The 27,541-nt window shown below is 53.6% G+C and overlaps 1 protein-coding gene across 2 annotated transcripts; it reads right to left on the bottom strand.

Annotated features, from left to right (window-relative positions):
• Nucleotides 1-314: 314 nt before the first annotated feature.
• On the bottom strand, nt 315-24,884 carry LOC122541482 (zinc-binding protein A33-like). Of its 2 annotated transcripts, none has more exons than XM_087979196.1 (6): nt 20,237-24,884; nt 20,051-20,146; nt 19,727-19,960; nt 17,321-17,340; nt 17,099-17,220; nt 315-1,062 (listed from the first exon to the last, which is right to left on the bottom strand). In XM_087979196.1, the coding sequence occupies exons 1-6, from the start codon at nt 20,645-20,647 to the stop codon at nt 542-544; spliced, it is 1,404 nt and encodes a 467-aa protein (XP_087835322.1). In that variant the 5' UTR covers nt 20,648-24,884; the 3' UTR covers nt 315-541. The 2 variants fall into 2 exon arrangements, with proteins under 2 accessions (XP_087835322.1, XP_087835321.1); XM_087979195.1 differs by having other exon boundaries at nt 17,321-17,343; nt 20,237-24,877.
• Nucleotides 24,885-27,541: the final 2,657 nt, after the last annotated feature.

The following is a 27,541-nucleotide window of genomic DNA, read 5'->3' as shown; positions in this document are numbered from 1 at the left end:
AAATCAGAAATAAAATCAGAAAATGCTGCAAATCCTCAGCAGATCAGGCAGCATCTGTGCACAGAGAACCGGAGTTAACGGGCAGTTAAACACTGGGGATATTGCATATCCTGAGAGAGAATCTCCGCCCCAATAATACAAACAGCTCAGTAGAGGATGCTATGTAAATGCAGATTTGTCCCCTTTCAGTGTTTGGATTTCTCCCTCAGGATTTCATGTTCCGGGTGCAGAGTGAGAAACACAGAGAAATCCCAGCTCCAGACTGGGAAACAGGTGAAGAGATGGAGGATGGGACTGAAGCAGGGAGTAAATGAAGGAAGGAGAGACACAAGATATTTAATTTACTTTTTATTTTCACCATCTGACATTTATATTTGTATCTGATTTATTGACAGTTTGTTTGTGATGTTACAAAGTATAATCTCAGAATTCAATAACACATTCAGAAACATCCTGTTGTCAATGGGAGGTTTCTGACCCCAATCCCTGACCCAGACCCTAAACCTGGGGGTCAATGTGATGTCAGGGAGGCCCCGCCTCTTTAACAGCTGATTCTCAGAAACAGGTTTAAACCCCAAACCTCGAAGAAAGGGTAAAGTTTCCCAGTGAATTTATTCCCAGTGAAGGTGTGGAGATGGGACTTGGTGTCCGCGTTGTAAAATGAAACTGTCCCAGATTCATAACTGAGATAAACTCCCACCTTCCTGGGGATCTGACCGACACAGAGAGGGGATTGAGGAGAGGAGTTAATATAAAACTGATCCCAATCCCACCCCATGGTCCAGAATCCATTCTCTGGGATCAGACTGACCGGTCTCTTCCTCTCCACAGACTCTGAGGCTACTCCCAGACTCCAGCCCTGATTCCCCCCCACCTCCACCTCCCAGTAATGTCTCCCCGATGTGAATCCCTCTGATCCCAGGGCACAGGGACAGAGACAGTCTGTAAATCTCTTCCCGAAGTCAGGGAGACTCCTCTCGGTCCGGGTCCGTCTCAAACTCTTCAGATCCTCAGACACCTCGAGCTGGGGACTCACTGTTTCCACATCCAGGGTCACAGAAACTGGGAGAGAAACACAGAGAGTTAGAGACAGTCCCTGGGTCTGGAAATGTGGGGTGGGGGTGGGGTTTGTGTGGGGGGAGAGGGGTGTGCGTGGGGGGGAAGGGGTGTGTGTGTGGGGGGGAGGGGTGAGTGTGTGGGGGGGGAGGGGCGTGTGGGGGGAGTGAGGTGTGTGTTTGGGGGGGGAGGGGTGTGTGTGTGGGGGGAGAGGGGTGTGTGGGGAGAGGGGTGTGTGTGTGGGGGGGGAGGGGTGTGTGTGTGTGGGGGAGAGGGGTGTGTGTGTGGGGGGCAGGGGTGTGTGTGGGGGAGAGGAGTGTGTGCGGGGGGAGAGGGGTGAGTGTGTGTGGGGGGAGGGGTGTGCGTGTGGGGGGGAGAGGGAGGTGTGTGTGGGGGAGGGGTGTGTGTGGGGGGAGAGGGAGGTGTGTGTGGGGGGGAGAGGGAGGTGTATGTGTGGGGGAGGGGAGGTGTGTGGGGGGGTGAGGGGGATGTGTGTGTGGGGGGGAGTGGTGTGTGTGGGGGGAGGGTGTGTGTGTGTGGGGGGAGGGGTGTGTGTTTGGGGGGGGAGGGGTGTGTGGGGGGAGGGGTGTGTGGGGGGAGGGGTGTGTTGTGTGTGTGGGGGGAGGGGTGTGTGGGGGGAGTGGTGTGTTGTGTGTGTGGGGGGAGGGGTGTGTGGGGGGAGGGGTGTGTGCGGGTGGGAGGGGTGTGTGTGTGGGGGGGTGGTGTGTGTGTGGGGGGGAGGTGTGTGTGTGGGGGGGAGGTGTGTGTGTGTGTGTGGGGGGGGAGGGGTGTGCGCAGGGGGGAGGGTTGTGTTTCTGGGTGAGGGGTGTGTGTGTGGGGGAGGGGTGTGTGTGGGGGGAGTGTTGTGTGCAGGGGGGAGAGGGGTGTGTGCGGGGGGGAGGGGTGTGTGTGTGGGAGGAGAGGGGTGTGTGTGGGGGGAGAGGGGTGTGTGCGGGGGGGAGGGGTGTGCGCAGGGGGGAGGGGTGTGTTTGTGGGTGAGGGGTGTGTGTGTGGGGGAGGGGTGTGTGGGGGAGGTGTGTGTGTGGGGGGAGGGGGATGTGTGTGTGGGAGGGAGGGGATTTGTGTGTGTGGGGGGTGAGGGGTGTGTGTGTGTGTGTGTGGGGGTGAGGGGTGTGTGTGAGTGGGGGGGAGGGGTGTGTGTGGGGGGGAGGGGTGTGTGTGTGTGGGGGGAGGGGTGTGTGTGGGGGGGGAGGGTGTGTGTGTGGGGGGGAGGGGTGTGTGTGTGTGGGGGAGGGGTGTGTGGGGGGAGGGGGATGTGTGTGTGTGGGGGGAGGGGTGTGTGTGTGTGTGTGTGGTGGGGGAGGGGTGTGTGTGTGGGGGAGGGGTGTGTGGGGGAGGGGGAGGTGTGTGGGGGGAGGGGGAGGTGTGTGGGGGGATGAGGGGGATGTGTGTGGGGGGGAGGGGTGTGTGTGTGGGGGAGGGGTGTGTGTGTGTGGGGGGGAGGGGTGTGTGTGTGTGTGGGGGGGAGTGGTGTGTGTGGGGGGAGTGGTGTGTGTGGGGGGAGTGGTGTGTGTGGGGGGAGAGGGGTGTGTGCGGGGGGGAGGGGTGTGTGTGGGGGAGGGGTGTGTGTGGGGGGGAGGGTGTGTGGGGGGAGTGGTGTGTGTGGGGGGAGAGGGGTGTGTGCGGGGGGGATGTGTGTGTGTGGGGGGAGGGGGAGGTGTGTGGGGGGAGGGGGAGGTGTGTGGGGGGATGAGGGGGATGTGTGTGTGGGATGAGGGGTGTGTGTGTGTGTGTGTGTGTGTGTGGGAGAGGAGAATGGATAAGGGGGTGGAGGGGAAGGGGGAGGGGGAAGGGGAAAGGGGGGTGGAGGGTAAAGGGGGAAGGGGAGAGGTGGGTGGAAGGGGAGAGGGGAGGAATGGGGGAGAAGGGGGTGAGAGGTTAAGTGGGGGAGAAGGGGGAGGGGAGAAGGGGTTGGAGGGGGAGGGGGGAGAGGCGGAGGGGGGAGAAGGGGGTGAGAGGGTAAGTGGGGGAGAGGGGGGAGCAGGGCGGGGGGAGGGGGAGAAGGGAAGGAGAAGGGGTTGAAGGGGGAGAGAAGGGTGGAGGGGGAAGGGGCAGAGGGGGGGAGAGGGGAGAGGGGAGGGGGAAGGGGGAGAGGGGGGAAGGGGTGGAGGGGGAGAGGTGGGAGCGGCGGGACGGGGTGGGGGAAGGGGGGAAGGAGCGGGGAGCGGGAGAGGGAGGGAAGGAGGGGGAGGGGGAAGGGGAGGGGGGAACGGGGAGGGGGAGAGGTGGGAGCGGCGGGAGGGGGTGGGGGAAGAGGGGAGGGGGAAACGGGAGAGGGAAGGGGAGGGAGGGAACGGGGAGGGGGAGGCGGGGGGAACAGGGAGCAGGGAAGGGGGAGGAGGGAAGGGAAGAGGGGAGGGGGGGAAGGGAGGAAGGGGAAGGGTGGAGGGGGGAAGGGGAAAGGTGGAGGGGGGAAGGGGAAGAGTTGAGGGGGAAGGGAGGAAGGCGAGGGGGGAGGGGGAAGGGTGGAGGGGGAAGGCGAAGGGGGAAGGGGTGGGGGAGGGGGAGAGTTGTGAGGGGGGAAGGAGGAGGGAGAGGGGGAAAGGGGGAGGAGGAAGGAGAGGAGAAGGGGGGAGGGGGAAGGAGGGTTAGAGTGGGGAGGGGGAGAAGGGGGAGTGGGTGAAGGAGGAATGGGAAGGAGGGGAGAGGGGGAAGGGGAGAGGGGGGAAGGCGGGAGGGAGGAAGGAGGGGGGAAGGTTGGGAGGGGGAGGGAGGGAACGGGGGAGAGGGGAGGAGGGAAGGGAGGGAACGGGGGAGAGGGGAGGAGGGAAGGGAGGGAACGGAACGGGGAGGGGGAGAGGGGAGGGGGGGAGAGGGGAGGGGGAGTGGGGAATGCGAGGGGGAAGGGGGGGAGGAGAGGGGGGAGAAGAGAAAGGGGGGAGGGGAGGGGGGAGGGGAGAGGAGAAAGGGGGGAGGGGAGGGGGAGGGGGGGGAGGGGGAGAGGGGAGGGGGAAGGGCGAGTGGGGAATGCGAGGGCGAAGGGGGAGAATGGGGGGGGGAAGGAGGGGGACGGGGGGAAGGGGAGAGGGGGGAAGGGGTAGGTGGAAGGAGTGGGGAAGGGGGAAAGAGAAGGGGGAAGGAGGAGGGGGGAGAGGAGGGGGTAAGGGGAGGAGGAAGGAGGGGGGAAGGGGAAGGAGGCAGGGGAGGGGGGAAGGAGGAAGGAGGGGGGAAGGGGGAGGAGAAAGGAGGGGGAGGGTGGAAGGGGAGAGGGGTAGGGGGGGAAGGGGGAGAGGGGGGAAGGGGGAAGATTAGGGAGGAGGGGGGAAGGGGAGGGGGAGAGTGGGGAAGGGGGAGGGGGAGAGGGGGGAAGGGGGAGAGGGGGGAAGGGGAGGGGGGTAGAGGGAGAGGGGGAAGGGGAGAGGATGAAGGGGGAGGGGAGATGGGGGTAGAGGGGAGGGGGAAGGGGGAGAGAGGGGAGGAGATAGGAGGGGGAGCGGAGGGAAGGGGGAAGGGGTAGGAGGAGGGAAGGTGTGAGGAGGAGGGAAGGGGTGAGGGGGAGGGGGGAAGGTGGAGGGAAGGGGTGAGGGGGAGGGGGGGAAGGGGGAGGGAAGGGGTGAGGGGGGAAGGGGGAGGGGAGAGGAGGAAGGAGGGGGGTGAGGGGGGAGGAGGACATAAGGGGAGGGGAGAGGGGGGGAAGGGGGGAATAGGAAGGAGGGGGGAAGGGGGAGGGGGAGATGGGGGAAGGAGGTGGCGATGGGGGGAAGGGGGAGGAGGAAGGAGGGGGGGAAGGGGAGAGGGGGGAGGAGGAAGGAGGGGGGAAGGGGGGAGGAGGAGGGAAGGGGTGAGGGGGAGAAGGGGAATGAGGGGAGGGGGAAAGAGGGAGGGGGAAAGCGGGAGAGGGGGGAAGGGAGAGGGGGAGAAGGGGGAAATGGGAGAGGGGGGAAGAGGTGAAGGGGAGGGGGAAGGGGGAGAGGGGGAGGGGGGAAGGGGAGGGGGAGATGGGGGAAGAGGGGAGAGGGGGAGGGGGAGAGGGGGGAATTGGAAGGAGGGGGGAGAGGGGGAAGGGGGGAGGAGGAAGGAAGGGGGTAGGGGAGGAGGACGTAAGGGGAGGGGGAGAGGGGGGAATAGGAAGGGGGGAAGGGGGGAGGGGAAGATGGGGGAAGGGGAAGGAGGCGGGGAGAGGTGAGGTGGAGAGGGGGGAAAGGGGAGGAGGAGGGAAGGGTGAGGGGGGAAGGGGAGGGGGAAGGGAGAGGAAGAAGGAGGGGGGAGTAGGAAGGAGGGGGAGAGGGGGAAGGGGGGAGGAGGAAGGAGGGGGGAAGGGGGAGGAGGACGTAAGGGGAGGGGGAGAGGGGGGAATAGGAAGGAGGGGGAAGGGGGAGATGGGGGAAGGGGGAAGGAGGCGGAGAGAGGGAGGAAGGCGGAGGAGGAAGGGGGGAAAGGGAGAGGGGGAGGGAAGGGGTGAGGGGGATAAGGGGGAGAGGGGGATGAGGGAGGGGGGAAGGGGGAAGGGAAAGGAGGAAGGAGGGGGAAGGGGGGAGGGGGAGATGGGGGAACGGGGAAGGAGGCAGAGAGAGGGGGAAGGGGAGGAGGAAGGGGGGGGGAAAGGGAGAGGGGGAGGGAAGAGGTGAGGGGAAGAAGGGGGAGAGGGGGGGATGAGGGGAGGGGTGAAGGGGAGGGGGAAGGATGGAGGGGGAGAGGGGGGGAAGGGGGAGAGGGGGGAAGGGGGAGAGGGGGAAGGGTGAGGGGGAGATGGGGAAGAGGGAAGAGGGAGAGGGGGAAGGGGGATGGGGGAGAGGGGGGAAGGGGGGAGGGGGAGGGAAGGGGTGAGGGGAAGAGGGGGGGAGGAGGAGGGAAGGGGTGAGGTGGAGAGGGGGGAAGGGGGAGGGGGGAAGGGAGAGGAGGAAGGAGGGGGGTGAGGGGGGAAGGGGGAGGAGGTGGGAAGGGGGGAGGGGGAAGGGGGGAATAGGAAGGAGGGGGGAAGGGGGGAATAGGAAGGAGGCGGGAAGGGGGAGATGGGGGAAGGGGAAGGAGGCGGGGAGAGGGGGGGAAGGGGGAGGAAGAAGGAGGGGGGAAGTGGAGAGGGGAAGGAGGAGGGGGGAAGGGGAGGAGGAGGGGGGAGGAGGAAGGAGGGAGAAGGGGGAAGGGGAGGGGGGGAAGGAGGAGGGGTGAAGGGGAGGAGGAAGGAGGGGGGAAGGGGAGGGGGGGAAAGGGGGGAGGATGAAGGAGTGGGTGAAGGGGAGAGGGGGAAGGAGGAGGGCAGAGGGGGGAAGAGGAGGGGGAAGGGCAAGAGTAAAGGGGAGGGGGGGAGGAGGAGGGGGAGGGGTTGAGGGGGGAAGGGGAGGGGGAAGGGGAGGAGGGGAAGGGGGAGAAGATTAGGGGGGAAGGGGGATGGGGGAAGATTAGGGGGAAGGGGGAGGGGGCGAGGGGGGTATGGGGAGAGAGAGAGGGGGGAAGGGGGAGGGGGGGAAAGGGGAGAGGGAGAGGGGGAAGGGGAGAGGGGGAAGGGGGAGCGGGAGATGGGGGAAGAGGGGACGTGGATGGCGAAGAGGGTGGGGGAAGGATAGGGGAGAGAGGAGGGCAGGGGGAGAAGTTGGGAGGGGGGAGGGGAAAGGGGGAGGGAGAGGGGGGAAGGGGGAGGGGGACAAGGGAGAGGGGGAGAAGGGGGGAGGGAGAAGGGGGGAAGGAGGAGGGGGAGAAGGGGTGGGGGAAGGGGAGGCGAGGGGAAGGGGAGAGAGGGGGAGGGGGAAGGGGAGGGGGGAAGGAGAGGGGGAGGGGGGAGGGAGGGGGACAAGGGGGAGGGGGGACAAGGGGAAGGGGAGAAGGGGGAGGGGGAGAAGGGGAGGGGAAAGGGGGGGAGAGGAGGAGAAGGGGGGAGAGGGTACAAGGGGGAGGGGGGAAGGGGAGAGGGGGAGGGGGAAGAGGGGAAAGGGGAGGGGCAAGGGGAGAAGGGGGAGGGGAGAAGGGGGGAGGGGGGAGAAGGGGGGAGGGGGGAGAAGGGGGGAGGGGGGAGAAGTGGGGAGGGGTGAGGGGGAAGGGGTGAGGGGGAAGGGGAGAGGGTGAGGGGGAAGGGGAGAGGGGGAGGGGGGAGAAGGGGAGAAGGGGAGAGGGGAGGGGGAAGGGGAAGGGGGGAGGGGGAAAGCGGGAGAAGGGGGAAGGGGGAGGAGGAAGGAGGGGTGAAGGGGAGGGGGGAAAGGGGGGAGGATGAAGGAGTGGGTGAAGGGGAGAGGGGGAAGGAGGAGGGCAGAGGGGGGAAGAGGAGGGGGAAGGGCAAGGGTAAAGGGGAGGGGGGGAGGAGGAGGGGTTGAGGGGGGAAGGGGAGGGGGAAGGGGAGGAGGGGAAGGGGGAGAAGATTAGGGGGGAAGGGGGATGGGGGAAAATTAGGGGGAAGGGGGAGGGGGCGAGGGGGGTATGGGGAGAGGGAGAGGGGGAAGGGGGAGAGGGGGGAAGCGGGAGAGGGAGAGGGGGAAGGGGAGAGGGGGAAGGGGGAAGGGGGAGCGGGAGATGGGGGAAGAGGGGACGGGGATGGCGAAGAGGGTGGGGGAAGGATAGGGGAGAGAGGAGGGCAGGGGGAGAAGTTGGGAGGGGGGAGGGGAAAGGGGGAGGGTGAGGGGGGAAGGGGGAGGGGGACAAGGGAGAGGGGGAGAAGGGGAGAAGGGGGGAGGGAGAAGGGGGGAAGGAGGAGGGGGAGAAGGGGTGGTGGAAGGGGAGAAGGGGGGGCGAGGGGAAGGGGAGAGGGGGTGGGGGAAGGGGAGGGGGGAAGGAGAGGGGGGAGGGGGAGGGAGGGGGGGGAAGGCGGAGGGGATGTAGGGGGGAAGGGGGAGGGGGGACAAGGGGAAGGGGGAGAGGGGAGAGCGGGCAAGGGGAGAGGGGGGAAGAGGGAGGGGGAGAGGAGGGAGGGGGAGGGGGAGAGGTGGGAAGGGGGGAGAGGGAGAGGTGGGAAGGGGGAGGGGGAGAGAGGGGGGATGGGGAGAGGGGGGAAGGTGGTGGGGGAAGGGGGGAGGGGAGGGGAGAAGGGGGGAGGGGGAGATGGGGGAAGGGGGGAGGAAGGAGGGGGAAGGGGAGAGGAGGGAAGGAGGAGGGGGAGAAGGGGGAGAGGAGGGAAGGAGGAGGGGGAGAGGGGGAAGAGGAGGGGGCGGGGGAAGGGGAGGGGGAGAGGGGGTAGGGGGGAAGGGGAGGGTGGAAGGGGTGAGGGGTGGGGGGGGAGGGGGAGAGGGGAAGGGGGAGGGGGGAAGGGGGAGGGGTAGAGGGGGGAGAGGAGAAAGGGGTGAGGGGAGGGGAAAGGGGGAGGGGAGGGGGAGAGGGGAGGGGGAAGGGGGAGTGGGGAATGCGAGGGAGAAGGGGGAGAAGGGGGAGGGGGAAGGGGAGGGGGGGGAAGGGGAGAAGGGGGAATGGGGAAGAGGAGAGGGAAGGGGAGGGGGGAAGGAGAGAGGGGGGAGGGGGAGAGAGGGGAGGGGAAGGCGGAGGGGAGGGAGAGGGGGGGAGGGGGAGGGGGGACAAGGGGTAGGGGGAGAAGGGGGAGGGGGAAGGGGGAGAAGGGGAGGGGAAAGGGGGGAGAGGAGGAGAAGGGGGGAGAGGGGAGAAGGGGGAGGGTGGAAGGGGAGAGGGGGAGGGGGAAGGGGAGGGGGAAGTGGGGAAAGGGGAGGAGGAAGGGGAGAAGGGGGAGGGGGGAGAAGGGGGGAGGGGGGAGAAGTGGGGAGGGGTGAGGGGGAAGGGGCGAGGGGGAAGGGGAGAGGGGGAGGGGGAAGGGGAGAGGGGGGAATGGGAGAGGGGGAGGAGGAAGGAGGGGGGAAGGGGAGGGGGGAAAGGTGGAGGATGAAGGAGGGGGGGAAGGGGAGAGGGGGAAGGAGGAGGGCGGAGGGGGAGACGGGGGAAGGGGAGGGGGAAGGAGGAGGGTGAAGGGGAGAGGGGGGAAGGAGGAGAGGGGAGGGGTAGAGGGGGGAAGGGGAGGGGAAGGGGAGGAGGGAAGGGGAGAGGGGGAAGATTAGGGGGGAAGGGGGAGGGGGGAAGATTAGGGGGAAGGGGGAGAGGGGGGGATGGGGGAGGGGGAGGGGGGAAGGGGGGGGGAGAGGGTGGAAGGGGGAGGGGGAGAGGGGGGAAGGGGGAGGGGAGAGGGGGAAGGGGGAGTGGGAGAGGGGGGGCAGGGGAGGGGGAGAGGGGTGAAGGGGAGGGGGGGGAGGGGAAGCAGGGGAAACGGGGAGGGGGAGAGGGGGGGTAGGGGGTGAGGGGGGAAGGGGGAGAGGGGGAAGGGAGGGGGAGGGGGGAGAGGGGGGAGGGGGAAGGGGAGAGGGGGAAGGGGATGGGGGAAGGATAGGGGGGAGAGGAGGGCAGGGGGAGAAGTTGGGAGGGGGGAGGGGAGAGGGGGAGGGAGAGGGGGGAAGGGGGAGGGGGACAAGGGAGAGGGGGAGAAGGGGACAAGGGAGAGGGAGAAGGAGGAGGGGGAGAAGGGGTGGGGGAAGGGGAGAAGGGGGGAGAGGGGAAGGGGAGAGGGAGAGAGGGGGGAGGGGGAGGGGGGGAAGGTGGAGGGGAGGGAGGGGGGAAGGGGGAGGGGGGACAAGGGGAAGGGGAGAAGGGGGAGGGGGAGAAGGGGAGGGGAAAGGGGGGAGAGGAGGAGAAGGGGGAGAGGGGAGAAGGGGGAGGGGGGAAGGGGAGGGGGAAGAGGGGAAAGGGGAGGAGGAAGGGGAGAAGGGGGAGAGGGGAGAAGGGGGAGGGGGGAGAAGGGGGGGGGAGAAGTGGGGAGGGGTGAGGGGGAAGGGGTGAGGGGGAAGGGGTGAGGGGGAAGGGGAGAGGGGGAGGGGGAAGGGGAGGCAGGGGGAAGGGGAGAAGGGGGAATGGGAGGGGGGAGGGGGAAGGGGAGAGGGGAGGGGGAAGGAGGAGGGGGAAGGGGAGAGGGGGGAGGGGGGAAGGGGGAGAGGGGGGAAGGGGGAGAGGGGGGAAGGGAAAGAAGAGGGGAGGGGTGGACGGGGGAAGGGGGAAGGAGAGAAAGGGGGGAGGGGGAGAAGCGGGGGAAGGGGGAGAATAGGGAAGGGAGAGAAGGGGGGAAGGGGGAAAAGGGGGAAGGGAGAGAAGGGGGAAGGGAGAGTAGGGGGGAGAAGGGGGGGAAGGGGAATGGGGGAGAAGGGGGGAAGGGGCGAGGGTGGGGGGAAAGGGGGAGGGGAGATGGGAAGGAGAGAGGGGGGGAATGGGAGAAAGGGGGAGGGGAGAAGGGGGCAGGGCGAGGGCGGAAGGAGGGAGAAGGAGAGGGAGGGAGGGAAGCTGGGGAAGTGATTGCTGGGTCTCTTGCTGAGATATTTGTATCATCGATAGTCACAGGTGAGGTGCCGGAAGACTGGAGGTTGGCAAACTTGGTGCCAATGCTTAAGAAGGGTGGTAAAGATAAGCCAGGGAACTATAGACCGGTGAGCCTGACCTCAGTGGTGGGCAAGTTTTAGGAGGGTATCCTGAGGGGCAGGATGTACATGTATTTGGAAAGGCAAGGACTGATTGGGGATAGTCAACATGGCTTTGTGCGTGGGAAATCATGTCTCACAAACTTGATTGAGTATTTTGAAGAAGTAACAAAGAGGATTGATGAGGGCAGAGCAGTAGATGTGATCTATGTGGACTTCAGTAAGGCATTCGACAAGGTTCCCCATGAGAGACTGATTAGCAAGGTTAGATCTCATGGAATACAGGGAGAACTAGCCATTTGTATACAGAACTGGCTCAAAGGTAGAAGACAGAGGGTGGTGCTGGAGGGTTGTTTTTCAGACTGGAGACCTGTGACCAGTGGAGTGCCACAAGGATCAGTGCTGGACCCTCTACTTTTTGTCATTTACATAAATGATTTGGATGCGAGCATAAGAGGTACAGTTTGCAGATGTCACCAAAATTGGAGGTGTAGTGGACAGGGTTACCTCAGATTATAAGAAGATCTGGACCAGATGGGCCAATGGGCTGAGAAGTGGCAGATGGAGTTTAATTCAAATAAATGTGAGGCGCTGCATTTTGCGAAAGCAAATCTTAGCAGGATTTATACACTTAACTAGGGAGTGTTGCTGAACAAAGAGACCTTGGAGAGCAGGTTCATAGCTCCTTGAAAGTGGAGTCTCAGGTAGATAGAATAGTGAAGAAGGGATTTGGTATGCTTTCCTTTATTGGTCAGAGTATTGAGGACAGGAGTCAGGAGGTCATGTTGCGGCTGAACAGGACATTGGTTAGGCCACTGTTGGAATATTGCGTACAATTCTGGTCTCCTACCTATCGGAAAGATGTTGTGAAACTTGAAAGGGTTCAGAAAAGATTTCCAAGGATGTTGCCAGGGTTGGAGGATTTGAGCCATAGGTTGAACAGGCTGGGGCTGCTTTCCCTGGAGCGTCAGAGGCTGAGGGGTGACCTTATATAGGTTTACAAAAGTCTTTTCCCTGGGGTCAGGGAGTCCAGAACTAGAGGACATAGGTTTAGGGTGAGAGGAGAAAGATATGAAAGAAGCCTATGGGGCAATTTTTTCACGCAGAAGGTAGTATGTGTATGGAATGAGCTGCCAGAGGAAGTGGTGGAGTCTGGTACAATTACAACATTTAAAAGGCATTTGGATGGGTATATGAATAGGAGGGATACGGGTGAGGTGCTGGCAGGTGGGACTAGATTGGGTTGCAATATCTGGTCGGCATGGACGTGTTGGACCGAAGGGTCTGTTTCCATGCTGTACATCTCTCTGACTCTCTGACTCTAAATTCTAACTTACATTGTCCTTCTCCCAAGTGAAGACAGAAGCAAGATAGTAAATTAACACCCTGTGTCTGTCCTCCAGCTCCATACCTGGATTGCTCCTTGATCCCTACATTTTCCTGGTTATTCTGATCCCCTTAATATACTAAAGAATCTTGGAATTCTCCCTCATTTTAGCCACTAGTGTTTTCTCATGCACCGACTTTGCTCTCTCAATTACTTTCTTAAATTCCCAGCTACTCTTTCAGTACTCCATGTGGGCCTTGTAATTCCCAGCTCTTACACTCCAACCACATTGAAAGGGCTACCATTCCAATAGCTCTACCTGATTACATGCTGTACCTGAGTGCTAGTTTTCTGCATTTCATGCGCAAATACTCTCAAGTGCCATTGTGGTGCACCTTTCTGCAGTTTTTCTCCATTTAAATAATTCTTTGTTCTTTTTTTTTCTCTTCAAAATAAATAACTTTCCCAAATTAATCCTCCATTTGCCAACTTTATGCCATTTACTTGCACCATCAATGTCTCTGTGAATTGTTTGTATCCACCTGTTTTACAATTGTCTGCAAATTTGGTGACAGTGCATTAACTTCTTTCCTCCAAATCATTAATATTTATTGTAAACATTTGCAGTCACAGCACTGAGCCCTGTGGAACCCCACTGGTCACAGGTCACCAACCTGAAAAAGCATTCCTTATCCCCACCTGCTGTTTCCTGCCCATAAACCAATTCTTTCTCCATCCCATAATCCTGCCTACAATAGCATGGCCTCTTAATCTTTCTTGAAGTATCTTGTTGAATGCTTCTAGAAGTCCAAATAAAACTCTACTGCCTCCCTTCCATTCCCTCCAGTTGAGATCTCCTCAAAAGCTTTCATAACTGAGACAGATATTAATTTCCTTTCATAAAACCATGCTGACTCTGCTTGATGAGATTATGATTTTCTGAATATTCTACTGTTACTTGAACAGTAACCGACTGCAATACTTTTCCAATAATAGATCATGGGATAATCTGCCTGTAGTTACCTATTTTTTGCCTCCTTCCCTTATGAAACAGACGTGTCATATTAGCGGTGTTCCAATCCTCTGGTACTTTTCCAGAATTGAGCAATTTAAGGAGAATTACAACAAATGCCTTCACTATCTCTGTAGTGACCTGTTTTAGAATCCTCAGATGTAAGCCATCAGGGCCAAGCAACCTCTCTGTCTTTAGCCCCATTAGTTTGTCTCACACTATTTCAACATTATACTCTGCCCAACTTCCTTAAATTTATCTTGCTCTTAGATCCTTTCCTCTTACTCAGATATATTGTTGCTGAGAGCTGAGGCGAACCTCCTTAAATATCTACCCCTGCTTGTATACTGTCATTCCTCCTCATCTATTCACCCAATTCACTTCAGATAACTCGACCCTCGTTTCATTGTAATTGTTGTGTTCTGACCAGTCCCTTGTAAAGTTTTAGCAAAAGCTTCCTACTTCTACATTGCATTCCCTTTTAAGTAAAGGCCAACATACCCATTGAACTTAGATGCTGGTTCTTTGTGATTCATGGATAAGGATTCCCAGATCCCTCAGTTCCATAGCTCCCTGCAGCCTTCCTACATTTAAATAATATCCAGCTCCTCTATTCTTCCTGCCAATGTCCTTAACCTCAAATTCCTTTACATTATATGTCATCTGCCAAAAGTATTGTCCAATAACTCAACCTGTCCATAATCCTCTGCCGACTCCTTATGTCATCCTCACCACTTGCTTTCCCAACTTTTTTTGTTTCACCTACAAACTTGGCATTCACCTCCCACAACCAAGCCATTTATGTATTTCATAAATAATTGTGGACCCAGCACTGAACCTTGTGGCTCACCACGAGCTACGAGCTATCCCGATTCTCAGTCTTTTATTAGAAAGACAATCATCTCTCCAGTTGAATGTGTGATGTCTTATCAAATGTCTCCTGAAAATCCAAATATATTACATCCCTATATTTTCTCCCATCTATCCTGCTTAATACCTTCTCAAAGATTTTGAGTGAAGTTGTCAGACATGATTTCACCTTCACAAAAGGGTTGGTTTTGCTGGTAACAACCAACACAGAACAGGACCTGGGGTTGTGGGGGTGGGTAATGTACCATGCAAAATTGTTCAACTCAGTGTAACTGCAAGGTACCAAGGCAGAAGATGAGCTTGTGGTGAGCTTCATTGGAGCACTGCAGCAAGCCTGAGAAGGAAATTTCAGCATGGAAACATGGGTGGGGGCTGTGTTGAATTAGCATCACAAGGTCATCTTTATGGTCAGAGAGTAGGTGTTCAGCAATGTGGGCTCTGCTCTGGTCTCCTGTGAATAGTTCTGTTTTATCAGGAGAAATATACGCTGGTGTTGGAGGCAGTCCAAAGAAGGTTCACTAGGGTTATTCCAGGGATTGACAGACTATATCACGAGGAATGGTTGAGGAGAGTGGGATGATACTGGAAATTAGAAACAAAAACAGAAGTTGCTGGAAATGCTCAGCTGGTCTGGCAGCATCTGTGGAGAGAAATCTGAGTGAACATTTTGGGTCGAGTGACCCTCCCTCAGGACAATTCAACTGGGAAGAGTAAGGTTTCCATTTGTTGAAGTTTGTAAAGTATGGATGGGTTTGACAGGGAGCCAGGTTTATCTATGATAATGGGGTAGTGTCAGCTGACCCGTAGGAGATGTTACATCACAAGATTGTTCAACCTGATGATGTCAGTAAATCCCTGAGGTGTACAGGGCACTGCTACAACTGGTCATTGTGATGTCATCACCATGAACATCGAGGGGATTGGCCAGTGATCATGTGATTATCACATCAAAAGTGTGTGCAGTATCTTGGTCGGACAACTTCCCAAAGCTAATGTAATCAATGTTATCGATTATGAAATGAATAAAGTATCAACTCTTTGTTTGTAATTAAATCAGAGTTTGTGCATCAGCCTGACCAATGGACCTGTCCCCTGTATTTGCTTGAATAGAACAATTGAAACTAAGAACGGAGCCTCAAGTGGTCTGTGAGAAAATCAAAGAGTGATCAACTTCTGATCAACCTCCCCCTTCTTCAGCCACTGGAGACAGAGAGACTGAGCTGGCAGCTTCATTTTCAGACGTTTCGTCACCCTACTAGGTAACATCTTCAGTGGGCCTCAGGCAAAGCAGTGTACATGATTCCTGCTTTCTATTTATATGTTTGGGTTAGTTTGAGTTGGTGATGTCATTTCTCATGGTGATGTAATTTCCTGTTCTTTTTCTCAGGGGTGGGAGATGGGGTCTAACTCGATGTCTTTGTTGATGGAGTTCCAGTTGGAATGCCAAGCTTCTAGGAATTCTCATGCATTTCTCTGTTTGGCTTGCCCTAAGATGAATCCAGTCGAAGTGGAGTCCTTCCTTATCTGTATGTAAGGATACTAGTGACAGAGGATCATGTCGCTTTGTGGCTAGTTGATGTTCATGTATCCTGGTGGCTAGTTTTCTGCCTGTTTGTCCAATGTAGTGTTTGCTACAATACTTGCATGGTATTTTGTAAATAACATTAGTTTTGCTTGTTGTCTATACAGGGTCTTTCAAGTTCATTAGCTGCTGTTTTAGTGTGTTGGTGGATTTGTGGGCTACCATGTTGTCGAGGGGTCTGAGTAGTCTGGCAGTCGTTTCCGAGATGTCTTTGATGTAGGGGTAAGTGGCTAGGGTTTCTGGATGTGTTTTGTCTGCTTGGGTTTGTTGCTGAGAAATTGGCGGACTGTGTTCATTGGCTATCCATTCTTTTTGAATACACGATATAGGTGATTTTCCTCTGCTCTGCCGTAGTTCCTCTGTACTGCAGTGTGTTGGCTCATTGAAGTGCCGTTCTGATGCAGATAAGGAAGAACATCACTTTGACTGGGACAACACATCGAGTTAGCAGCCATCTACTATTCCCTGAGAAAAAGAACAGGAAATGACATCACCAACCCAAAGAAACCCAAACATATAAATAGAAAGCAGGAATTGCCTGAGGCCCACAACTTACATGTTACCTGGTAGGTTGATGAAACGTCTGGAAATGAACCTCCCAGCTCAGCGAGCAAAGCTACATCCAGAATCTCAACCTGAGCTACAAATCTTCTCAAAACTCGTACAGAGCAGTGTCTGAGAGTTCCTGTCTTGGTGAAGGTTTGGGATTGAACAGTCACAGCTGACCAGCTGAAGATGATATTTCACATTCGGGAGACTTCTGCATCACTGTCTTGGCAAGCATTTATTGTCCAACCCTAATTATCCTGGAGGCTGTTCATTAACCCATTGTCATCCATGTAGGGGAGGGACACCCACTGGGCAGTTAGGGGATGATTTCCAGCATTTTGGCCCAATTCAGCATGGTGTATGGCATACAGGACAATTTGCAAGTGATGGTGTTTCTGTCTATCTGCTCTCCTTACCCTTCCAGTCAGTTCAGGTTGCATAATTGGAAGTTGCTCTCTGAGGAGGCTTGGTGAGTTTTCTCACACTTTTTTTTAAGTGTACACATTTCTGCAACTGTGTGTCAGTGGTGCAGGGAGTGAATGTTAGAGGTATTAGACGGAGTGCCATTCAAGCAGCATGTTTTGTCCTGGATTGTGTTGAGCTTCTTCAGTACAATTGGGGCTGCAGTCATCCAGGCAAGTGGAGAGACCTCTATTATTTGCCAAATCTCTGCCTTATAGATGGAGGACTAGTAACTGAGGAGTCAGTAGGTGAGTTGCTGGCTGCAGACATTTCACTCTCTGACCTGCTCTTGTAGCTATAGTGTGTGTTTGGCAGGTGAGTTCAGTTTCCGGTCAATGGTAACCTCCAGGATGTTGCAAGTGGAGGATGCAGTGATGAATGGAATTGTTACTGAACATCAAGTGTTGATGGTTACGTTCTCTCTTGTTGGAAACGGTCATTGCCTGGCACTCGTGTGGCACGAATGTTACTTGTCACTTGTCAGCTCAAAGCTAAACAGCTGGACAGAGTCATGGCCTCATTGTATTTGAACATGGATTGTTTCAGGATCTGAGAGGTTGGAAATGGTGCTGTTATTGTGCAATCATTAGTGAATATCTCATCACCTCCACCGTGTCCTTATGACGGAGGGAAGTCCATTCATGAAGCAGCTGAAGATGCTTTGGGCGAGCCATTACTCTGACAAACACCTCCAGAAATGTCTGGGAGCTGAGATGGTTGATCTTGAACAATCACAACCATCTTCCCTTGTGTTCAGTATGACTCAAAAAAGTAGAGAGATTTCCACTGATTCCTATTAACTACAGTTTTGCTCATTACAGACTTTGATATTTGCATGAACAAAAATACAAATTATACAATATAAATCAGGCCAAAAGAGGAACTTATCTGACCTTTACCAGGGTGAGTGGCTTCCTGCATTTCTTTCCATACAAGAAAAAGGAAGAGGCTGCAGACTGTTTCAGTGGAGATGGTACCATCTGTTAGTGAGAGTACACAACTGTCGTCACTGATCCTGTAAATATTAAACATAAATTGATTAGAAATTTAGCATAAATACTTTCCTGAGTAATTTCACCAACTTGCACTGAGTTTCAGTAAAGTGCATGTCCTACCTTCTCTTCCGAGATACTTCCTTCTGAAATAAACAAAACACAATCTGAGTTAACAGAGACTGACTGTCTACATCCAGAAAGCAATAATAACACTCACATTGTTACAAGCTGCGGAGAATTGCCAATTCTGATTGTTGCAGGCATTGAATAGAAAGAGGATGTGACACCAAGGATATTGAAGACCAGAAGAATAAATACAAAATTTGAACAATTACCAAGGATTGAAAGAAACATTAATATATTTTAATGGATAAAAATCTGACTTTGATATTTAAAATTACAATAAAGAAAGGGATTGATTCCATGGATTCAGTAAAGATATTTTCACTTTGAAGGAATCTAAACATGTCAGTCTGTGAACATCATCCAGTTATAAATAATTCCAATAAATCCAATAAATAAATACAGAACCATCAGGCGTGAGGCCTTCAGATTCAGGAGACCTACTCAAATATAAGGAATCCAAGTATGACCTTCGCAGAGCCATTAAGCCAGCCAAGGACCAACACCGATCTGAACCAGAGACCCAGACAGACACCCGGCGACTATGACAAGGACTGATTGACAGCACAGGTTCTAAAAAGAGTCAGTGCAAGATAGCAGATGATGACATATCCCTCCCAGATCGTCTCAACGCCTTATACACTTGCTTTGAGCAACATTTCGGTGGAGAGAAGTCCAGATGAACCTATCCAAACAGCCATTGCATCAGAGGTCAGATCAGCTTTCCTTCCTGTGAACCCAATGAAAGCAATAGGACCAGACGGAGTACCAGGCCGTGCACTCAAAGCATGCACAGATCAACTGGCAGAGGTCTTCTCGGATGTCTTCAACCTCTCCCTGCAGCAGGCCACTGTCCCTGCCTGTTTCAAGACGGCCAACATCATCCCTGTTTCTAAGAAGGCTCATTCAGCATGTCTCAATGACAACCACCCCGTGGCCCTAACTTTGGTGGTCATGTCATTAATCAACTCCACCCTCCCCACTACTTTTGAACCACTCCAATTTGCCTATTGGACCAATAGATCCATGTCAGATGCCATATCAGTGTACTTCACTCCTCCCTAGAACATCATGACACCAAGAACAGGTACATAAGAATCCTACTCATTGACTACAGTTCAGCCTTCAACACTGCTATCCCCTCGAGACTGATTACTAAACTTAGTGGTCTCGGCCTAAGCCTCACTCTCTGCAGCTGTATCCTCAGTTTCCTGACTCACGGGTCATAATCAGTGAAGATTGGGGACAATATTTCATCCTCACTAACACTCAACACTGGAGTCCCCCCAGTGGTGGGTACTCAGCCCCCTTCGTACTCACTGTATATCCATGACTGTGTCACCAAATACCAGACTAATGCCATTTACAAGTTCGATGATGACACCATTACAGTCAGTTGACTCTCAGATGGTGACAAAACAGACTACAGATGGGAGGTGGAAGACCTAGAAAAATGATGCACTGAGAACAACCTAGCTCTCAATGCCGGAAAACCAAGGAACTTATTATTGACTTTCGGTGGGATGTTATTCATGCCTCCCCTGCACATTAACAGCACAGAGGTGGAACGAGTGGAGAGTGTCAAGCTCCTGGGAGTGGTCATCCACAACAAACTTTCTTGGACTCTTCAAGTGGATGCACTGGTTACAAAGGCCCAACATCTCTTCTTCCTCAGGCAGCTGAGGAAATTTGTCATGAAGACGAATACCCTTGCCAATTTTTGTAGGTGTGCCATGGAGAGCATTCTGTCTGGATGTATCACTACCTGGTACGGCAACTGTACCATTCAAGATTGGAGGCAGTTACAAAGAGTGGTGAACTTGGCCCGGACAATCACAAAGGCCAATCTCCCACCTATAGAATCCATCTACCAGGCCCTCTGTCAAGGAAAGGCCGCCAGCATTCTCAAAGATCCATCCCACCCTGGCAATGTTTTCCTACAACCTCTACCATTGGGGAGAAGGTACAGAATCCTGAACACACGCACCAGCCGGTTTTGCAACAGTTTCTTCCCTACTGTTGTTAGAATACTGAATGGGTTCACAAACTCTTAACATTCCCCTGCACCTGTATTTTTGTTTTTGCTGCTGTTTGCCTATTATTTACTGTCTATGTGACTTAACTCTGTGATCTGCCTGTATTGCTTGCAACACAAAGCTTTTCACTGTGCCTCGGTGCACGTGACAATAAATTCATTTCAATTCAATTCCATGGGGAATTCAGGAGAAATGTCTTGATCAGGAAAGTGATGAGAATGTGGAACCCACAGTCACATAGTGTGATTGAGACAAATATATTGACTAGGAAAGTGGAGAACCTAATGTTGCAGAAAGCAGCCGAGGGAGATAGTGACGGAGGATGGGTATCTCTTTCACTGAACTAAACTGAAACATAATCCCTCACCTTCAGAAATATCACTCCGTCTGTTTGTTCCAATTGTTTTTCCAAGTTTGAGAGTTTCTGCTGAAGAGAATTTAAATTCTTTTGAATTTCACAAAGATTTTGCTCCATTGCTTTGAGAATGTTTTCCTCTTGTTCCCTGAGATCTCGGAGTAAACTCTGCTCTTTCTCAGTCAGCATCTGGTGCATTTTAGTGAACTCGGATTTGATGTGAGTCTGCAGGCTGCTGGATTCCTCCTGTCAGGGGAAATATAAAAACAATATGTTTCCGCAAAAAAAATTAAATGAACAAATCAAATGTTGAAGCCGAACCCGGGGAGACTTTACCTGAATTTGGGAAATCTTCTGTTTCTGCTCCCGCTCCATTTCTAGAGCTGCTGATTTTTTCCCTGTGAGAGAATCCAAGGAAGATTTCACCCGATCCTGGGATTGGGAGAGAAAATCAGAAAATAAAAGTGTTAGACCATGAAAATGTGATGAAATAATCAGAGGATGGAATCTGTTTCCTTTTACCTTGTAGATTCCAACAGCTTCTTTAACCGGGATGAAGCGGTGCTTCCTGTGTTCCAGGGAATCTCTACAAATCACACAGACCAATTTCTTGTCAGTTTTACAAAACAGCTTCAGTTCTTCCTGATGTTCCTCACAGTGATGTTTACTTTCCTTCTCTTGTGAATTCAGATTTAATGTTCGAGCTATCTCGGCCAGATTCGCTAAGGCCCGGTTTCCTCTGAGGGATCTGTCCGGAAACTCCTGTCTACATTCCGGGCAGGAGTTTATCTCCTGCCTTTCCCAACTCCGGGTGATACAGGAGCGGCAGAAGTTGTGTTCACACTCCAGTATAACCGGATCGGTGAAGAAATCCAGACAAATGGGACAGATTACCTCCTCGGTCAAACTCAGGACCTGCTGTCTGAAAGCCATGTTCAACCTCAGCACTTCCTGATGCAAACCCCTTTCAGTTTCGCTGTCCCTGCGCTGCTGAACACATTCAGCTCAGGCAGCACCGAGATGGTGATAGTTCATACAGGGCTTCCTTTCTGTATCCACCGGCACCGTCCATCGCAGAGTCTCGGACGAATTCGCCGTCGGCTGGATGTGACCGGAGCATTCCGTTTTCAAGAAATGAGTAACAGACCCAACCCCCCAACACTGAGCGGAAAATATTCTCCCTACATTCTCTCCCACTCATCTCTGTTGGTACATAACTCACTGAAAGAAAATTATGTTGTATTTTTGGTGGTGGTTTCTCAGCCTTTAAATATAAATTGTGTATTGTTCAGCTCCTGGCCCTCCCATCAAGTGCTTAGTCCTGGCAAAACCATGGGAATCCCTGAAGCCGGGAGGTGAGAGGGAAGGTCGGTTGGGAGTGGTGTGGGTGGGTGGAGAGAGGATGGGAGGGGGTGCGGATGTTGTCCTGGGAGTGACTGGCAGCCTGCTGCTCTCCTTCATATCCTTCAGTCCCAAAGCAGCCCCAGGCACGGATGGCCAAGTGGTGTTTGACTTTGTGGGAAATACAAGCTGAAACATATTGTCCAGCGCCTCCTCACCTCTCCCTTACAATCCACCAGGATTCTCTCAATCCTCACTTTGGGAGTCACTGCACAGAACTGAAGGGCCTCATCCCCGGTCCCATTCTGGGAAATCTCCCCTTGCACCATCCCTTCGGCCTTGACATCCTTCCGAAAGGGCAGGCCCAGAATTGGCTGCAGCTTGGGCTGGAGACAAGTGGGAATCCTGTTGGTGTCATTTCCACTATTTCTCCAGGCTTGCTGCTGGATCCCACTAAATACCGCAGACAGTCCAGGGAATCCTGTTGGTGTCATTTCCACTATTTCTCCAGGCTTGCTGCTGGATCCCACTAAATGCAGCAGACAGTCCAGGGAATCCGCACCAGGGATATTCAACCCCAAGGGTTTCCATCAAACCAGACACACGGCAGCAATTCTCCCTCAGATTGTATCTCCCTCTCCCGGAGACGGGGCAGGCGGAGGGCCTGACAGTTCATGAGTCTCCATGAGAGTGTCCTTCTCTTCAATCGGCTGGTGGGATGTGGGACTCATTGCCACATGGAGTCATTGGGGGGATTGTCTAGGCTGCCCAGACCCAAGTGAGAGGTGTTTTTCCAATAGGGGCACCCATAGGCGGTGGAGTCAGATCAGGCCCTTCACAGGACCGGGAATGCAGGCGGGTTTGAAACAGTAAGGGATTTAGGGGAAATTGTATCCCTGGCTCCCAAATTGATCCAAATATAGAAGGATGTATCTCCTTCCATGATGTGGTGGATGCTGTCTGGGCTATTGATTGTTACAATGACTTCTTCCATTTCTGAAAGGAATGACCTGATGATGATGATCCTGTCTCATTGTTGTCATGTCCTCAAGTGTCCTTTGTTCATGATCTCAGTCCCTGTTGGAGGCTCTGGTGTCCCTGTTTCAGGAAGGATGTTGGGAAACTTGAAAAAGTTCAGAAAAGATTTGGAGGCCAGTGGTCCATCTGATTTAATTCTTTGTTGGTCTTTTCTGCAGTGGGAGGGTTGAGAGATGTTTGACACATTAGCCAGAATAAGATGTGCAGCTCAGGTGCATTGGCCTTGCTAAATTGTCTGTGGTGTTAGGTGCATTAGTCAGGGATAAACATAGGGTAGGGGAATGGGTCTGGGTGGGTTACTCTTCGGAGGGTCGGTGTTAACTTGTTGGGCTGAAAGGTCAATTTCCATGCTGTCGGGAATCTGTAATCTAATCTGATCCTTGGCCTGGGCTCACGGATTACACTTTCACTGGCATCAACACTACCCTCCCCTTTGATAACTGGTTACTTTTCAAACTGCTGGGAGGTAGACATTGGTGTTTATTAATGATCAATGCTCAAATGTGTGTGGTTTTGATTTGTATAATTGGTTTTGGATCATGGAATGGGAATGTGGCGGGAGTGGTTCTTATAGAGCGGTGAGCCTGAAGTCGGTGGTGGGCAAGTTGTTGGAGGGAATCCTGAGGGACAGGGTGTACATGTATTTGGAAAGGCAAGGACTGATTAGGGATAGTCAACATGGCTTTGTGGATGGGAAATCATGTCTCACAAACTTGATTGAGTTTTTTGAAGAAGTGTTAAAGAGGATTGATGAGGGCAGAGCAGTAGATGTGATCTATATGGACTTCAGTTAGGCATTCGACAAGGTTCCCCTTGGGAGACTGATGAGCAAGGTTAGATCTCACGGAATACCGGATATAGAACTGGCTCAAACGTAGAAGACAGAGGATGGTGGTGGAGGGTTGTTTTTGAGCCTGGAGGCCTGTGGCCAGTGGAATGCCACAAGGATCGGTGCTGGGTCCACTACTTTTCAACATTTATATAAATGATTTGGATGTGAGCACAAGAGGTACAGTTGGTAAGTTTGCAGATGACACCAAAATTAAAGGTGTAGTGGACAGTGATGAATGTTACCTCAGAGTACAACGGGAACTTGATGAGATCGGCCAATGGACTGAGAAGTGGCAGGTGGAGTTCAATTCAGATAAATGTGAGGTGCTGCACTTTGGGAAAGCAGATCTTCTCAGGACTTATACACTTAATGGTAAGGTCCGAGGGAGTGTTGCTGAACAAAGAGACCTTGGCGTGCAGGTTCAGAGCTCCTTGAAAGTGGAGTCACAGGTAGATAGGATAGTGAAGATGGCGTTTGGTATGCTTTTCCTTTATTAGTCAGAGTATTGAGTACAGGAGTTGGGAAGTCATGTTGCGGCTGTACGGGACATTGTTTAGGCCACTGTTGGAATATTGTGTGCAATTCTGGTCTCCTTCCTATCGGAAAGATGTTGTGAAACTTGAAAGGGTTCAGAAAATATTGACAAGGACGTTGCTAGGGTTGGAGGGTTTGAGCTATGGGGAGAGGCTGAACAGACTGGGGCTGTTTTCCCTGGAGCATCAGAGGTTAAGGGGTGAAACTAATAAAATTCTAACAGGACTGGACAGGATAAATACAGGAAGGATGATGATCAAGAATGCAGCACCTGAGTCACAGTCAGAGTACAGAGAAAGTTTACCAGGATGCTGCCTAGTGTGGGGGATTGTAGATTGTGAATGGCACAGATGGAATGGAAAATATGAGCTTTTTTCCACAGTGGAGGGGTCCTTTACAAGAAGCAAAAACACATTGATTGTTTATGATAAATGTTAAGTCTTGCTACCTGACGAAGGAACAGCACTCTGAAAGCTTGCACTTCCAAATAAACCTGTTGGACTATAACAAACAAGACAACAGCAAAACAGACAGAATTTAGGTAATTCTCACACTCAAAGACTTCAGCTTCCAGTCTGGTCACCCTGTCCCTTCTTGTCTGTGTTTATGCTTGATGGTACATTTTTATTATTTTCTCAGGGTTTTGGGAACAAAATTCCTCTTTGTTTTTCACTCAAGGAAACCTTATCATTTGGCTCCATCAGTTTGAAATCATTCATTACATTTGAATTGAAGTGTGTAGTGTGAACCAAAAGAGGAAATGAAGATCTAGGTTTGTGTGAAGATTTGTAGCTCGGATGCCAGTTCCCGTAGTTGTGGGTATGTTCACCAAGCTGGGAAGTTGACTTGCAGACGTTTCCTCCCCCATCGAGGAGACATCTTCAGGGTTTGGGATTCTCCAGTGAGGCGCTGTGGTACTGTCTCTTCTGGAATGTATTTGGTTCCGTTCCTGCTGGTTCCAGTTGCTGGTTCCGGTTGATCGGTGGTGGCCGGTATATTGGGTCACGGTCAGTGTGTTTGTTAATGGAGTCCGTGGATGAGTGCCATGCTTCTCGAGATTCTCTGGCTGTCCTCTGTTTAGCTTGTCCTCGGATTGTTGTCATGTCCCAATCAAATTTGTAATCCTTGTCATGTGTGTGTGGCTATCAGGGACAGCTGGTTCTGGTGTTTAGTGGCGAGTTGGTGTTCGTGAATGAGGATTGCCAGTTGTCTCTCTGTTTGCCCTGTCCAGTGTTTCACGCAGTCTCTGCATTATTACAAGGTTGCATGCAAAGACTGCATGAAGCATTATATAGGAGAAACAGATGGTTATGTCTGAGCCAGGGTGTCCCTGGAGAGGGAGCATGTGGTGGCCACCAACTCCCTCGAGTTGTTCAGGGAAAGATGTGCACCGCACAGAGTGGAGTGCTTTATTTCCCCCTCCAACTCTATTTAGATTTAATCCCTACCCTTCCCTCCACTTTTTTGATCACTCAGCATTGCTCTTTGAGGAGAAGGGCACTGCTTGTCACGGACCACCCTGGCGTTTTCCTTTCTTCCTGATGGTGGAAATAAAGATTTGTACACCTGTTGTCTGTCACTGTGTCTCATACCTGCACACACACACAACATGGGGGCTGGGGAAAACATATAAAACCAGGAGATTTAAGGTCTCCTCAGAAACAAAATATACCCACAACTACAGGAGGAAATTAAATGAAGAAGGATTGAAAAGCGAGGACCTGATATATGAACATAAGAAATAGGAGAGTTAATAGGCCATTCAGCCCCTCAGGTCTGCCCTGCCATTCAACAGGATCATGGATAATCTGCCCCAGAGCTCAGCTCCATTTGATGGCAGCTCATCATAGCCATTAACTCCCAGATAGTTCATCATCTATCAACCTCCACTTTAAATCTTGTCAGTGATGGCACCCCCACAACTCTCAATACTACAGGATGCCTCTTGTTCCAAATGTGTTACGTTAAACTATATTCACATTATTTCACTTCTTTCTTACTCTCACTTCTAAATCTAGTTTTCTCTTTTCCATTTCCTGTCTCTTCAGTTCTATTTCAGAGCTTCCTATATCCATCTCCTTTGCCTTAACTTTCTCTGCTCTTTCTTTCTCATTTTCTGCTCCACTTTATCTTTTTCTGCCTTCTCCAGTTTCTTCATTCTCTCCTTATGCTCCAGCTTCCCAAACTAAACAAGTCCTAGGAGCCTGTGTCTGCTCCATAATCCTCTGACCGTTTCCTATTCACGTCCATGTCCAAATGCCTTTTAAATGTTGTCGTTGTATCACTGTGTCTGGCAGCTCGTTCCATACACGACCCACACTCTGAGAAAATGTTTCATCTCAGGTCCCTCTGTAATCTTTCCCTCTCAACTTAAACCTCTCTCTCGTTGTGAACTCCTCTACCCTAAGGGATAAAAAGCTTTGCTATTCGCCCCTTCCATGTCCCTCATGATTTATAAACCTCGATAAAGGTCACCCTTCAGCCTCCAACACCCCAGTGAACAAACCTGTCCAGCCTCTCCTTGTAACTCAAACCCTCCAGTCTGTGTGATATCCTTGTGGATTGTTTCTGAACCCTTTCCAGTTTAATAATATCCATCCTACAGCAGGGTGACGAGAATCTAACACATTGCTCCAGAAGTGTCCTCACCAACATCCTGTACAACCTCCTGAAACAGTCATGAAGAACATTTCAATCCGTTGTCATCTGGCGATATTTTCCTCCCAAGACCCTCCATGAAGACACGGTGCCCCCTCAATCCTGGGATTGTAACCCTTCACCTTGGGCAAGCTCAGAGTTGAAACTTTATTGCTGGAACAGCACAGCAGTCAGGCAGCATCCAGGGAACAGGAGATTCGACGTTTCGGGCACAGGCCCTTCTTCAGGAAGCTCAGAGACCTCTCCATTTCAGACTCAGGGGCGCGGGCTCCAGCAGCTTCCTTTCAGCCTCATCGTCCACGTCTTGTTTCCGGCAGATTCCTGTTTCCCGCCCGGTCTTGGCTCACAGCCTTTCTCCCCTCTCTGTGTGTGATTGTGAGAGAGAGAGAAATAGCCCAGAGGCAGCTCCGGCTCCAAATGCCCCACTTCCCAAACCCACTCGACCCTCCATCATGATGCTGCCCCCCCCGCGGGGGGTCGGTTCACACAATCCCCACCCGCCCCCTCCATCCCTTAAATAAATGGGGAAGAGGAGACAGAGAGTGCAGGAAGATCCCAGTCTCTCCCTTCACCCGCCCAAAGCCGCCATTATTGTCAGCAGAGTCGTTCCCGCTATTCACCGCCATCTTAACCGTCACCGCCGCCCGCGAGCGCACATTCAAATTTGAATCTAACCGTCGCGCCTGCGCGAGAGCCCGAGCCCGCGCCCGCGCCCGCCCCAAACGACTGGAGCCGAACCGCCCGCGAGCGCCCCCTCTCGGCCCCGCCCTGCCTGTGAGGAAGGCAGATTGCTTTCCCTGAAGGGCAGCACTGACACTAATGGGGGGGTTTACAACATTGGACCACTTTAATCCATTCCAGATTGAGATACTACATTTTAAATTCGAAAAGGCATCATGATGGTTTGGACCCCATGTCCACCTGAGAATTAAAAACCGAACGAACTGCAGATGCTGGAAATCAGAGACAAAAACAGAAATTGCTGGAAAAGCTCAGTAGGTCTGGCAGCATCTGTGGAGAGAAATCAGAGTTAATGTTTCGGCTCCGGACGAGGAAGGAAATGATCCGCCGGGTTCCTGAGAAATACGTTCGAGCCATGTGCACTTTTACCACCGAGATCTGTCAAATCCGGGCCTGATGCTGGCATCCCGTGGTGAAGCCTGAGGGCCATCCAGGGAACAGGAGCCTGGCCTGGCTCGGCTTGGTTCTGGATTCCCCTGTCCTGGAAGAAGGGGACACACCCCATCCTCTTCTCCAGCTGAAACCATTGGACTTGAAAACCCCAGGCGCATGTGTCCCATTCTGAGCAAGGCGCAGGGACAGGGCACTCGGGGCCCAGGATGACTTGGGGAGGTCCGCTCACACAGCGGGATCCATTTATTTGTGAAAAGAACAGACAATGAAGGGAGAACGAGCAGAGACTG

Source organism: Chiloscyllium plagiosum, unplaced genomic scaffold (genome assembly GCF_037043375.1).
Source record: "Chiloscyllium plagiosum isolate Xiang-an unplaced genomic scaffold, Cpla_swu_hap1 HiC_scaffold_35, whole genome shotgun sequence".
In the NCBI taxonomy this organism is placed as follows: domain Eukaryota; kingdom Metazoa; phylum Chordata; class Chondrichthyes; order Orectolobiformes; family Hemiscylliidae; genus Chiloscyllium; species Chiloscyllium plagiosum.
Note: the sequence above shows the minus strand (reverse complement) of the source record. Positions and strands in the feature narration are given on the sequence as shown.